We start from the raw sequence: 14,727 nt of genomic DNA on the forward strand, positions 1-14,727 counted from the left end.
CACTGTTTGCTGTATCTAACATAGGCAGCTCACTATTCCAGGCTTGCTAAGTTTAGTGCTCAGGTCTGATTTGTTCTGGGGGTGGTGCTGTTTGTGGTTAATATCATGTGAGAACATCATAATAATAGTCACTTTTATATCTGTATACCTCCCCCTCCAATACAGTCAAGCATTTACTGCATTTACTAGCAGTGATGATTCACTGCATGACTGATGACATTCTCAGGGAGCACACACAAACTGAAACCTGAAAGCAGCTTCTCTTTAGTAAGCTACCGGGGTAACTAAAAAGCACTGAGCAATACTTTTAACTGTTTGTGGCGACAGAAAGTAATTCACAACCACCATCAACACTGATAACCTTTATTTAAATAAAACAAAATATCCAACACACTAGAAACCTAAGTGTACATTCTGTAGAGGAAACATGATGAACATAAGGCATTCTTTTTGTGCTTGGTAGCTCAGTTATATAAAGCCAATACAGCCCAGTAGAAAGAGCACATCTGAGGGCCATCTGTCCTCTCTTCTACACGGTCCTCTATGCACTGCTGAGGCCGATGAAATTAGCTGGCTGCACCATGCCTCCTTGGCGTTCCCTAAAACAAGGAAAATAATGTCACTAGTTAGGATTTCGTGAGATGTCACATGAGTACAAAATTGAAACAAAGTGCAGCACCATGTGTGCTAAGCGCCATGGTTTAGCCAAAAAAATAAAAAAAATAAAAATACAATTATCCCCTTTCTCCAAACATCCACCAGCCAAGACACATTTGGTGTCTGAAGTCTACTTCTTTAATTTTGCACTGGAGCTACAAGGCTATTGTAGCTAAAAGGTAATGGAAACATATAGTTGTCAGGCTAGCATAGTGCAAACTGCTTGCCTATATTATCACACCCTGCTAGTAAAACCAGCATATTCCAGCATATGTTGTGTTTTGGATGCCTGTAAACCAGCACCAGACCAGCATAAACCAGCACGAGTAAGCTTAGACCAGCATGGAATTTGTTCTTGCCTTAAAGGAGCAACATGCAAGATGACACAACCAGAGAACTTGTAGAGAGGAGAATTACCGCTCTGTAAGGTCTTCCAGGTTTCTCAAACGCTAGAGGGCGCTCCTGAGTGAGTCCAAAATGAAAAGGTTAATATGGAGCATTTGAGCAAAATCATAGTTTATAACAATGACGACAAACGTGATCTTTCATTGTTTTTAATGGAGCAGAGGTGACTGACTGCAGCAAGCAGAACACTCCATCACAAGTTAAATTCTCCCAACTTTAGCCATCAACTGCAGCAGTGAAATAAACCAGATGTTGGGTTTTTGGAAACACGGTTGCTAAATGTTCGTACTCGAAGTCCAGGTGTACCTGTTCATACTGTCAGAAACATCAGAGTGATCAAAATATTTTTAGGATAAAATAGTGGCCATCACCCCACACATGGGCAGAAACAGCAGTAATGCTATCAGCACGGCAGCATTTACATGTCTTCATGCCGCAGGTTGGCTGTGTACTGCCATTTCTGCTATGAGGCACAGAACAACACAGAACACCAAACATGTCTTGGCTGATCAACATTCGGGGATTAAAAACAGTGTGAACTGAATTTGGCCTACCATTTCTTCAATTGTGAATCTTTGGTGCTCTCAGCAGCATACCTATTTGTGTTCATTAGCATCCTAATTTGCATACCTTGTGTAATTTGCATACCTACGTCTGAGCCATCCTTGCCCTGAGTGCTCTCTCCTTCTTTAGCCTGTCACTGGCTCTCTCTCCTCACCTCTCCCTGCGGCATTATCTCACTCACACTCTCTCCAAGCTTACGCTCCACACTCTCAGCCTTACTAGAATCCCCATTTCTGGGAAAACGTCTACTCAGAACACTCACGGTCATGTGGAACGAAACAAATGTAGAGAATACAGCGGTGAATTCCAGATAACACAAATCATTTTGAACCGTAACGCAATTTGTGTTTCTGCACACTGTTCTTTTTTTCCTAAGGAGCTGATGACAGTTTGATGGTGTCGGCTTGGCACGTCTTACAACACGACCCACACACACACTCACAGAGCAACCTCATTTCCTGTTTTCTAAGTCCAGAAACTACAAGTTCAGGAGGTTGAAAAGATGCTTTGCACGTTAAAACATTCAGACTACACTGAAGGATTCAGAGCATTCAAGCTTACCTTAGAAACTAAAATTCAACAATATTTATCATTCATTTATTTGTGCTTCATACAGCCAGAGACCCTTTGTTTATTTCATTTCTAGTGAAAACAGCCATCAAGTACAGGTATTATTTTACCAGTGTGATAAAAAATACAAAACACTTATATTTAACACTACACTCTCAGAAGAAAAGGTGCTAAACTGTCACTGGGGCAGTACCCCTCTTGTCACTGGGGTGGTACCCTCAAGGGTACATCTCAGTACCTTTAGTCAGGGAACATAACTGTACTGTAATCTATTGAAATTATATTTTCTAAGTTGTACTGACTCCACACACCCCGTCTCGTCTCCAGGCTTTTTATTTTATTGTTCAGTTTTAAAACAGTACGTTATGAAAAGGTACAGGTATGTACTTATTTAAGGTTCACAGTTGGGCCTTAAAACCGCTGTTGTACCTTTGAAGGTACTTTTACATTGTTTGTACCTCAGTGAACGAAGAATGTACCTGCACAGAACCTTCATTTCTAACAGTGTAAGTATAATATCAAATCTATCCATACTCAGTTTGTTCGCTCTTCATTTTTCTGCACCCTGGTGTCACTTTTACTGGCCAGGTTTTATGAACTGATGAGTCTGAATTTGTGATTGCAATGACTGAAAAAATGTAAACCAACTTCTAAGACTGAACTTTGGAGGTGTGGAAAAATATCCATGCAAAACTGAAAGCAAGTTTTCTAAAAAGAATGCAAAGGTCACGCTAAACACTGAAAAAAAAGTAAATTTACTTAATTGTTGAGGCTTCTGGGTAGTTTTCTGTTAAATATATTTTCCACTTTTTTCTTGATGCTAAAAAATAAATATCATGTACTTATTGGCTGCTTTGCCTGGAAATTACATTAATGAAAGGGTGGTCTTTGACTTTTGCAAGTACTGCATATTATGATATTTTTAACCTACATATGTTGTTTTTTCTGTTATCAGTTTTTTTTAACAAGTAACAACAATTTTCACTTTAATCTTTGTGGAACTACTTTTTTTGGTGGAAGAATCAGCCAATATAAGACCATATATTTCAGAACAATGTCTGGGCCGTCTTTGCTTTACTGTTCTGTTGCTTAATTATTATTTATAATGGGGAAAATCTCAAAAAGGTTGTGGTTTGTTTGGGTGTGAGTGAAGTGGATCAGATAAGAATAATGGGATTGAGGGAAGGATTTACAGTTTACTTCAGGTTCTCCTTCCTTAACACCTACCGCACTGCTGCCGATACCACTGCTATGGCTAAATATTACCACCAGAAGGAGCTGTTTGACGAAACCAACCAGCAACAGACCCTCTGACACAAGACAGCATCTTATAAAGTATCTTTGAAGGCGACAAAATGAAAGCTACAGACTGATAAATCTTTTGAACAGAGTTTCTCTCTTTTGCTCCTCAATATCTTCGAGGTTGAGCTGCATGCTGGCAGTATTTGAGTGATGGGCGCTGCCAAGAGTGAAAACAATGGTGGGTGTGGGCTTTTGGAAGAAAATACAGAACAAACATGCCATGATGTGAGGTCCTTTTAAGCAACACAGAGATGTCCACATCTGTTTTTTGTTTTTAAAAAATGCAGAGAGCCATAAAACAACCGGGCTCCAGCCACCAAGCCGAAGAAGGTGAAAAACCGGCCCATGCTTCAACAAATCATGCTGTAGCTGTTAAAAGGCAAGGTCACGCTTTATTTTGAGTGGTCCTTTTTAGATGAAATAAACACTAAACAGACTCTCAGTAGCATATCAACAACATATCAATGATATAGCAGCAGTAGATTCAGTAGATTATCAACTGATCTCCTGAGACTTTTAATTCACTGCATAAATAAGATTTGTTTATAATCTGCTGAATTCAGTTGTTTATCACTTTGTTTGGAGGGTCCAAATTCATATCTGTAGATGTAAACCTGAGAGGTCACTGAACATGTAACAGGTCTAATACAGACCATCTCAACATCCTCAACAAGCTGTTATGCGCTCACATTACCAGGTTGAATTGGCACAAATCAGATTTTTTGCCCTAATGCGACACACAAATCTGATCTTTTCAAATCCGACCTGAGCCACTTTTATATGTGGTTCTAGATCGGATACGTATGTGATTTGTGGCCATGCAACCTTAATGTGAATGTTCAGATCGGAATTCATGTGCTTTTTTTCCACTGCGTGTGTGCCATCGTTTAGCATTACCATGGCAGCAGCGCCGAACAGTAGTTAAAGGCTGTAAACGGTGGAAAAGCAACACATCTTACCTTTTCACCTTCGTCTCACTCTGATAATGAAGCTGAGAGCTGATCAGAGCTAATTATCTTCTCAGCGAAGCTCGTTCTGCTCGTTAGTTTGTTTGATGATGATGCACGTGATTCATTCACGTGACTGAATGAATCACTTACTGAGCAGGATGTGCGCATGTGGTTCATTTCAGGACATTGTTCACATTAACGGATTTGAGCAAAAATCGGATGAGGCTTGTAATGTGAACGTAGCACTGCTGACCACTCTGTAACTGGATCTTAACTGGATTAGGTTTTGGGTTGAGGTTAAGGTTAGGGTTAGGATTAGGGCCAGGGTGAGGGTTAGGTTTTGGGTCAGGTTGAGTAAGGTTAGGTTTTGTGTAATGGAAGTAACATATTAACAACACATCTACTAATGTAAGTAATGTATCAACAGAACGTCTACAAGATATTTACTCCAATGTATTCAGATGCTTCACTACTGCTACTTCCCTGATAGGTTGTTGATGTGTTACTGATAATCTGTTAAGAGTTTATTAATCATCTACAAAGGTCCACTCAAAATAAAGTATTACCAAAGGCAATACTAATTGTTTTACTGGGCTACCTGACATAGATTTAACAGATTTGTGGCACTGAAGATGATGTATGTTATGTTACATACAGCACTGTGTAACAGTCAGAGACCCTCCAGCCAAAATTAAGGTCAGGTATTTCATTTTTCAGTGTTGGGAAAAATCAGAAAACATATATGACAGAAAAATATACAGAAGCCTCAAAAAACAAAATGCCAGATTTTTCAGTATTTCATGTCTTTGACTTCATTACAGCTTCTATTTTTTCAGGAGGTTTTGTTCAGTTTTTTAAAACATTTCCTTTTCTCAGTGAGGCTTCACAACAGCTACACATCCTTTCAGACCCACAGCACTGAGTTGTCTTCTCACAGTGGAAGGATGGACAGAAACACCTGAGGATATTTTCAGATCTGAAGCAGCTTGATTTTCTCCTCTCTCTCAAAGATGAAAGCTGCTGTTTATTTGATGGGGGCAGTTTTGGTGGTCTACCAGGTCTTGCAGGTGGTTGTTAGGAGTCCCATTTTCTCCCATGTTAATCGTTTTTTGAACTCCAGTTATCTATTTCTGATCTCTTCAGAAATATCTCCTGAAAAATGAACAACTTGTATTTAATGGCTGTTTTGACTGGAAATTAAATAAAAGAAAGGTGGTCTCTGACTTTATTAAGATATTGAACATTTTGCATGTAATTCGTAACAAATGGGTTTGAGATTTTGTTCCCTCTGTGGTAAAGATTATCTATTATTTACAGCGTTCCAGGTTTTTACATAGAGCCATGTTCAAGGTTAAAATTGAGAGAGCTCAATTTTGCCTCCAGTGAAAGGAATAAAAAGGAACATCTCCAAAGCAAAATGTTTAATTTCAATTCATTTTATGTATCCTGTAGTTTTCTCTCCCTTTCATTTCTTCCAAAAGTTTGTGGAGTCGGTCTCTGCCTATTTTTTACGACTGTAGAAATTGGCCGCTTGTATCATGCCACTCTGTTTGGCCCTGGGGGTCACACGAAACAATAAAAAAAATTAAATGGTTTAAAACCTTATGTCCAGCAAGCTTTTCCAAATGGAGTATATATGAATACTTTCCAAAGTACACTGAAATGAAGTGACAAATAACGCTTTACGAATTAATTCAGATTTTTCATCTCTGACTGAATTTATGTGGAAGAGAAATTAGCATTCCCAGCAGGTTCTGATGGCTCAGAAACAGCACATTAATCACCCAGTCAGGAGACTGGAATAATGACAGGGTAAGGGTAAGTATCTACCTCACTTCTAAGATGTAAGTGAACGTAATAGTTTTAAATTGAGCTGACAGATTCACAGGAGCACAGCCAACGTGATGAATGATTACTTCTTAAGATTAGTAAGATATTCATCCCCATATGCAGAGAATGTCTCACTCACTCAGGTGTAATTTACATTTTTGGTGAAAGCTTCAACAAGGATGATGGGAAATGATCATGCTTCTCATTGTGTGACTGGGAGCCAAAGCTTGGACATTATTGATTTGGTTCTTTGGAGCAGAATTCAGCATGAGCAGGATTTTATTATGATCCTGCTTTTTAAGGCTTGGCTTAGTTTATGGAGAGTGCATAAGAATTAAATGAACCATAATTCAAAATGAAGTATTATTTCATCCCTGAAAACATCCTGATTAGAGCCTCAAAGGGGAATTCTGCTGATTTTTTTAAACATTTCTGCAGAACTAAGAAGTAAACAAAGTCATTCAGAGTGGTTTGATACGAAATGCTACAAAAACGTCTAGATAAACGTATGAGTCAGAATTGTGGTGGTAATGAGTGGTGGTGATAGGAAGCAGAGGTCTGAGGAGTTTAATGCTTCTAAAAGCTCCTTCACAGAAAGTTATTACATTAAATAGTTTTGAATACATTGCCTGATGTCTGTGACCTGAAATGTATTTTTTTTAAATCCAGAGATGGCGGAGAGGTACATGGAGGTTCATGTAAGGCTAAACAGAACAAAAAGAAAACTTCTCTATTTCAGATTTATCACTATTAATTAGTGAAGACACACGAAGGTTCACTAGTGGTATTGGATAGTAAATAAAATGACTATATTTTGTTCCTATCACTACCATTGTAAAGAAATCTGAGTCTGCAAGTTTCTCTTCAGTTAACCATTTCACATTAGACCAGACTGAATGCCTTTGTTTACATCTCATTGCTTGAATTATGCAGCAGTTTTCAAAAGTCAGTAGAAGTCTTCTTTAATACTGTACCAAAATGTACTACTGTAATAGCATTTACAGTAGACAGCAGTCATACCAGCAGTTTCCAATTCCAGTCAGAGACACATCAGCACATTTGTCTCAGACTGAGTACTTCTGCAGTGTACTACAGACTTTTAGTGCAAACAGGATGTTTACACAAGTAAATGAAGCATAATATAGTTTACCGTTAAGAACCAAATGATGAACTAGAGCTGTGTTGTACACCGTTGGGCAATTTTCAAATGTGAGTCATTTGCTTTGGTCCTCTGATAAGTGAATAAGTGGAGCATGAGGCACATCCTATCATGTTTTTTGCTAAATCACTTGAAAATTAAGTCAAGATTAATGAACTTTGTACCCAAGCAACCTACCCATGTGGAAAAAATATATATTCCAAATGTATTTATCAAATATATTTTTTGCAATGTATGAAAATGGCCAAAAATGCATTTATTAAATGCATTTATTTGTATTTGTTATTATATTTTTTTATGTAGTTTTAATAAAGGTTGCAGCTACAACTAAATATACATAAATAGCCATGTATGTATGCAGTAAGACAGCGCTCACACAAAATGTATTTCAAATAAACAAGATATTAAATCATAACTGCATTTTCACAGAGTATCAATACCTACAACACTTGCTTTTGCCTTGTTAAAGATTCATTTGCTAATACCTGCAAAAAAAATTAAGATACTGGAACACAAATTCATATCAGAAGGTATCCAAACAGTAAAGTGTGTTAGACAGTATTTTGGCTGTTTTTAAAATGTACTTGATAAATACACTTACATACACTTATTTTGTAAAGTACATTTCTATATGTAATATTTCCCCATTGGTTTTTTTAAAAATGTATGTTGAAATATATTTGGTTAATATGGGAATATATTCTGAAATGCATTTTAGCATGAATTGCAATGTATTAATGTATGAATGTATAAATATATATATGTCCATATATTTGTTTTCCATATGGGTGCACATCTCTGCTACAAATAAAGACATAAACTTTGTTTCCAACACCTACTGTTTATGAACAATTCAGCCTAACGTGATGTGACAGCAAATGTTATAACTATATAACTATATAACAGTTGCTGAAAGTCTGCAGAAAATATCTGACCAATTGACATGATAATTCACAGGTGGTGTTGAGAAAATGGCAAAAAGCATCCAACATAAAAAAAATCCTGATTACAGTTTAGCCCTAATTATATAGTGCCCCACTCTGCCTATTTTAAGTCAGGCTAATTGCCATACTCATCTAATGATTTCAAAATGTTTGATGCTCACTGGGCGTGCTATATTACAGCTAACTTTAAATCTATGAATGATTCAGTAATGTGAGGTACTGTGTGATAATTCATTATTTTCATGTGGTGCAAAATGTTTGATTTGAGATAATACTACCCTACAAAGACCCAGGCTCTAGATAGTAGAGTAGTGTTTAGACTTTAGACCCATTTCATGATGTGCTTAATTATTAGCTAAACTAAATCTGACATATTACATTAGCTAACCATAATTAAATGGTTAAGATGTAAACAGTCAATTCAAATTGGTTTTATATGAAATGCTTCGTTCTAGAGAAACTTGGGTGATGGGAACCAGACGTCTGATGAGTTTAATGTTTCTAAAAGGTCACAATATGTCAATGAAAACATTGCCTGATGACTGAGACACTGTTTTACAATAGTTTATATAAACAATTATGGACTAAAATGTCTTTTAAAGAATCCATTACAGGTAGAGGAGAGAGGTACATGCACAGGATTATAAGGCAAAACAATTAGCAGAAAGTATATTTGCATTATAGATATTGCAAACCCCGGTTACTATCAGCACCAGTATAAATAAATCAGACGCAGTACGTTTGTCTAAAATTAAACATTTCACATCAAACCACTCTGAATGACTTTGTTTACATCTTAAAGATTGAATTTTACAAAAAAAGATTGAAAATGCGGGTAAATTGAAAAATTAGTGGAATTTCCCTTTAAGCTAAAAATAGTGGACAGCACAGGCTCTAAGGACCAAGAATGAGAACCTCTGAGTCAGACCATGATTTGTGAGGTGTGTGTGTGTATGTGTGTGTGTGTGTGTGTGTGTGTGTGTGTGTGTGTGTGTGTAAGATAGATGGAGAGCTTGTTTACTCACACAGGCTCTTGTAGACTGAGCAGGAAACTGTCTATCTGATCTTGAGGAATGTCTCCATCTAGTTGTGCCAGGTATGTGTAGAGAGTCACAAATGTGTCGAAAGGGATCCGAGCGGCCGCGCCCTCTGGGTCCTCAGTCAGGATTTCACATGCGTGTTTCAGCGCACTGATAATAGTCTGTGAACACAACGCTGAAAATTAGGCTCTTTCTAGCTTTTGGTTTTTACCTTACTCCAAACTTAGCTACATATCTGCCATAATGTAACCCTATAGTTACTGTTTTCAGCTCCCCCCATAGTGCAAGTAATAATAAACTGGCTTTAACTGTCATCAACCAAAACTGTACTTGTTTGTTCATTCAAACTGATTCGGTAACTACTGAGTATATAAAACCGCTTTTATGTAAGTACCATTAACTTTTCAACCTTTTTAAAACACGAAGGCATCATACAAGCATAAATAGCCAGTACTCAGCAGTATCAAGCAACACAATAATAATAATAATAATAATAATAATAATAATAATAATAATAAATAAATCAATAAATTAATTAATTAACTAATTAACTTGGACTACAAAAGTCTCTATAGCTAGATGTCTTCAAAACAGCCACAATTTAGAAAACACATCACAAGTCTCTCAGCATTCTTACACGTTTCATTTTGAGGGCAGGAATATTTGGAAGAACTCTCATGTATTTACTGTTTTAAGAATAAGACTTCACTACAATTACAATAACATTAATAAACAAATCCAAATTACTGTGTTTTAATCTGATTGCCCTCAATGGGATTTATTGTCCAACACTGACCCCATGAGGGCCTCATAGGTATTACACTGTGCATCAAATGCAGTTCATCTGGTTTAAATGATGCACAAGAAGTCTACAACTGTTATTTAAAGGGGACCTCCACTGATTTATCAAAAGTCCTTCATAATTCATTGGCTGGGATGTAAAAAAAAAAAGTCTTTCCAAGTGGTTTGGTGTAAAATGCTCTGTTCTAGAGAAACATACCAACTATTTCTTACCGATTTCTTTACAACGGTGGTGATAGGAACCAGGCATCGCAATGTTTACAAGGCAAATATAGCTATTGTATTTACTATCCAAAAGCACCAGTGAGCCTACATGTATTTTCTGTGTTTTCATATGTAAATGTATGTTAATGGTAAAATAAAGGTGAATTAAAATAAATAAATAAATACATTTCTTTAAGGACTAGTCACCTCACAACACACCTTATGTAACAATATGAATTCTGTATTTTTGAAATAAGCTTAGGTGAAAATCAGGCGGCATGTTCTTAACCATTTCATGTAATAACTTGCTGTGAGGGAGGCATTAAACCCTTCAGACGTCTGGTTCCTATCATCACCACCGTGAACAATTCTGCAAGTTTCTCTAGAACAGAGCTTTTCACATATTAACGTCATCATCAGCGTAATTCTCCTACACTGTACAAAGTGGCTCGTCAGATCTACTAAAAAATTACTTCATGTGGTAACAAGTAAATTAACTAGTTTTACTTAACATGAATAAATACTTTGAATGAACGATTCTTTTAATCAGTGTAGTATTTTAAATTGAATAAAACTGGTTCAGTTGCTTGTTACTACATGAAGTAAATTTTTAAGTAGATCTGACGAGCCACTTTTTTACAGTGTATAAGGGGGAAGACTTTAAAACATCTACACTGACAAAATTAGCTTGTTAATTTCTGCTTTAGTTGGCTACTCACCCCACCCAACGCACTGCAGCCCAGAGTAAAGAACTGCATCCAGTTGATTTGTGCTTCAAAATTACCGAGCACAAGGAGAGTATCAAGCTGTTCAACTGGCAAGCACAAACCTTTCCACTTCTTCAGCAACTCTTCTTTCGTTACGGTTTCTTTAGGTGAAAGCTACAGTGAAAAACAAATGACACCGGTGTTTATCTGTAAATACAGATAATAATAGCTGCATAGCCTTGTAGCTATGCTAAACTGGCTGACACAAACCTGTTTATGAAGGACCTTGAGAAGGCCTGGAGTCAGTCCAGTGTCTGTCTTTTGTGTTGCTACTGGCATTTCTAGCCTGTCCTTGACCGGAAGAGTTTCACCTTTTGACAGTGCTGAGAAATAGCTGAAAGAGGGGGATATGTTTCAAAGACAAACAACAAACAACTGGCACAAATCCATTTAAACTAAATCCACGTTGTCTTGTGCGACAGTCATTTCTCACAGAGCTTCGGTGAGAAACATAAGGGATACACAGGTGATCATTTCTATTGATTTGTTATAATTTACCTAATAAGCATCCTTTAAATATGCTAATCCTGCACCCTTACATACTAGACTGCTTAGAGGCACATGATGCCAAGGGGCACCAAAAGGTTACTCCAAAAAAGTGCATGGCTTTAAATTACTATAATCTGTTAAAATAACACTTTTTGAAACAGTCAATCTACTTCAAATCCACTCACACACCACAAGAGTCAGCCTCATAATCCAGCCGTGAATATCCAAAAAAGCATAGTGGCATCTATGTGGGTAAAACATAGACGGGATCATTTTGGCACTTTATAGTGTTACCTGACCAATCTTGACAAGGTCTTAGATGGAACAGAGTTACCTCTATTAACTCTATTAACCATGAAGAATTAATAGAACGAGTCTTCAGTAAAACTAATACCTTTTCAGCAAATGATCTTATGTTATTATCAGAAGGTTTGTAGCGATATGGCGCTATAGATTAGACTAGATTTGATTCAACTTTATTATCATTGTGCAGAGTACAGGTACAGAGCCAATGAAATGCAGTTAGCATCTAACCAATCGACAGTTACAATATGTCCAAATAAGGATGGTAGAGTGGTAAAAATATAGATGTTGCAAATATAAATGTAATATAATATTATAATAATGACTATAGCTGTAATGCCCAGGGGTACCACAGGATCTTTATCTGGCCCTGTCCAAAATGACTGAACTTCCTCATGCCCTTTTCAGGTAGGAGAGACACCGATGACACTTTTCATGAAGGCCATATGAAATCACATTATCAGAAGAAAAACTGGCCTAGACTAGACTAATCTGGGGAGGTTATGCTTCTGTATTCATTGCAAAGTTGTGTGGCCACAATTGACTCCAGAGTGAATGAGAGAGTACACCAAATACACAACACTGAATATAACTTACGCAGCAGCCCACTGCAGCACATCATGCGGCTGTGTTCTAATAGCAGCTTTAGTGAACTGTTTGAGGATATCAGGCAGTTCTGGGGGAATGTTGATCTGCTGGGAGCAGTACATGGTATCTGGAGGAGGCATGTCTTTTGTACTGAAGTGAAACAATGAGAAAGGTAAAGAGTCATACAGTAGAGATGTGTGATAAATATAAACTCTCAGCTCATTTTGTCAGGCAAAAACATCATTAAAAACATATATATATATATATATATATATATATATATATATATATATATATATATATATATATATGACTTCTGATCAATAATACTTCATTTCATCTTGCTATACTGAATTCAATATAATGATGCTAAAGTTATAGATGACTTTTTATGAGTCATAGCTGTAATGAGTGTAGCATAAATGGACCGAATGTGGACTATGTGAAGTCTTTAGTTCTCGCCTTCAAGGAAAATGTAATGGATTGAATTTACTTGATTAAAAAGTGTATACAATTCCCACATATAAAATATATACATCAACACAAATTTTTGCATGTGGTGTGGAAACGATGCATACATTTGAATAGTAAATTGATCGGCTCACTTCAGTGTGTTCTTTAAACAGAAGAAGAATCGTTATTTGTTGTCTGAGACTGATCTACTGCCACCTTTGTTTTTATTGATCCTTTTCTTCTCAGAATCTCTCAACAGTTGAATTGATAGCAAATTCCACAAAAGCATAGTGGCTTGGATTTGGTTAAAGGAGAACTCCACCATTTTTCCACCATCTACATAATTAAATGGTTGAGATATCAACAGGATCATTTAGAGTGGTTTCATGCAAAAAACTCCACTCTAGAGAAACTGGCCAAGTCAGAATTGTTCACAGTGGTGGTGATAAGAACCAGACGTCTGAAAAGTTTAACGCCTCTGCAAGCTCCCTCAGTGAAAGTTATTATAAATATGCTGTCTGATGCCTGAGACACTGATTAATGAAGGTTTTATGATAAACTTTTATACTTAAGTTAATTTATTTTAATCCATTAATGGTGGAGGGATACATACAGGGTGTTGTAGAGAAAAATAGTCCCAAAAGAAGACTTATTTTATCAGGTTTATGAATATTTAACCAAATATAAAAACTCAGAAGGCACGTGTAGGTTCACTGGATAGTAAATAAATGACTACATCTGTAGGTTTCTCTACAATTTAACACCAAACCACTGCGAATGACCCTGTTTACATTATCGGACTGAATCAGTCAGAAACTTTCCCTTTTTTTTTACACTGAATAAACTTGTGGAAACACCAGTTCGCTGTGCGCATGCGCAGCACCGTTATTTATCCACCGGCTCAGCAGCTCCTTGAGTTCATTTAACTCGCTTTAATAGTATCGATTAAGTTTAACTGTGACTGTTTGGTTCTATGAATCCAGCTTTCTGCAATAAAACCTGAGTATCAAATAAACTCACTGGCAGTCGCCGTTAAGACAGATATATCGCGATAAAGGCAGAATTTAACAACTTCTGAAAAACTTACCGGACTTACAGCAGCTCGGAGACGGAGGCTGCAGGAGATAATCTAGCTAATATTAAACAACCATTAAAACAAAGATAGATAATAAGTTAAATGGCTGTCTTTATCTTCAGTCCCCCGATTTCACAGCAGCGCAGTGTTTGTGTACGGTCACCTAGAAACAGGTGATTACGTCATTAGGCTCCCGCGAGAGGGTCCCTCATCGCTCATAACAGCATACTAACAGAGATTTGTGCTTCGCGTGCTATTTATCATTGTTATATATATATATACATATATTTTCCAAAATGTGAGTCAAGTTTGTGATACATTTTATAATATATTTTTGACATACATAAATAAAAAAACATCACTGTTAGATAAAATTAATCTATATATGTATAAGCATTTCAACATCAGCATTTGAAAAATGCACAAATCAATATATTTTGTACATATGTATATATATATAGATAGATAGATAGATAGATAGATAGATAGATAGATTTTAAAATTAAGAAAAGTTAAAAACAATGCATATACACTGCACATATATTTTTAAATTGGCAAATATATATACACATTTTTCTTCCTTTTGTCTTTCTCACTATATATTAACAGAATAATGGACAGTGATG

The 14,727-nt window shown here is 36.6% G+C and overlaps 1 protein-coding gene across 1 annotated transcript; it reads right to left on the reverse strand.

The window, feature by feature from the left end:
* Positions 1–383: 383 nt before the first annotated feature.
* On the reverse strand, positions 384–14,257 carry ropn1l (rhophilin associated tail protein 1-like). Its single transcript, XM_036558585.1, has 6 exons — positions 14,114–14,257; positions 12,583–12,723; positions 11,404–11,527; positions 11,146–11,307; positions 9,407–9,582; positions 384–599 (listed from the first exon to the last, which is right to left on the reverse strand). The coding sequence occupies exons 2-6, from the start codon at positions 12,711–12,713 to the stop codon at positions 542–544; spliced, it is 651 nt and encodes a 216-aa protein (XP_036414478.1). The 5' UTR covers positions 12,714–12,723; positions 14,114–14,257; the 3' UTR covers positions 384–541.
* Between the last annotated feature and the right edge of the window lie 470 nt (positions 14,258–14,727).

Source organism: Colossoma macropomum, unplaced genomic scaffold (genome assembly GCF_904425465.1).
Source record: "Colossoma macropomum unplaced genomic scaffold, Colossoma_macropomum, whole genome shotgun sequence".
Classification (NCBI taxonomy): domain Eukaryota; kingdom Metazoa; phylum Chordata; class Actinopteri; order Characiformes; family Serrasalmidae; genus Colossoma; species Colossoma macropomum.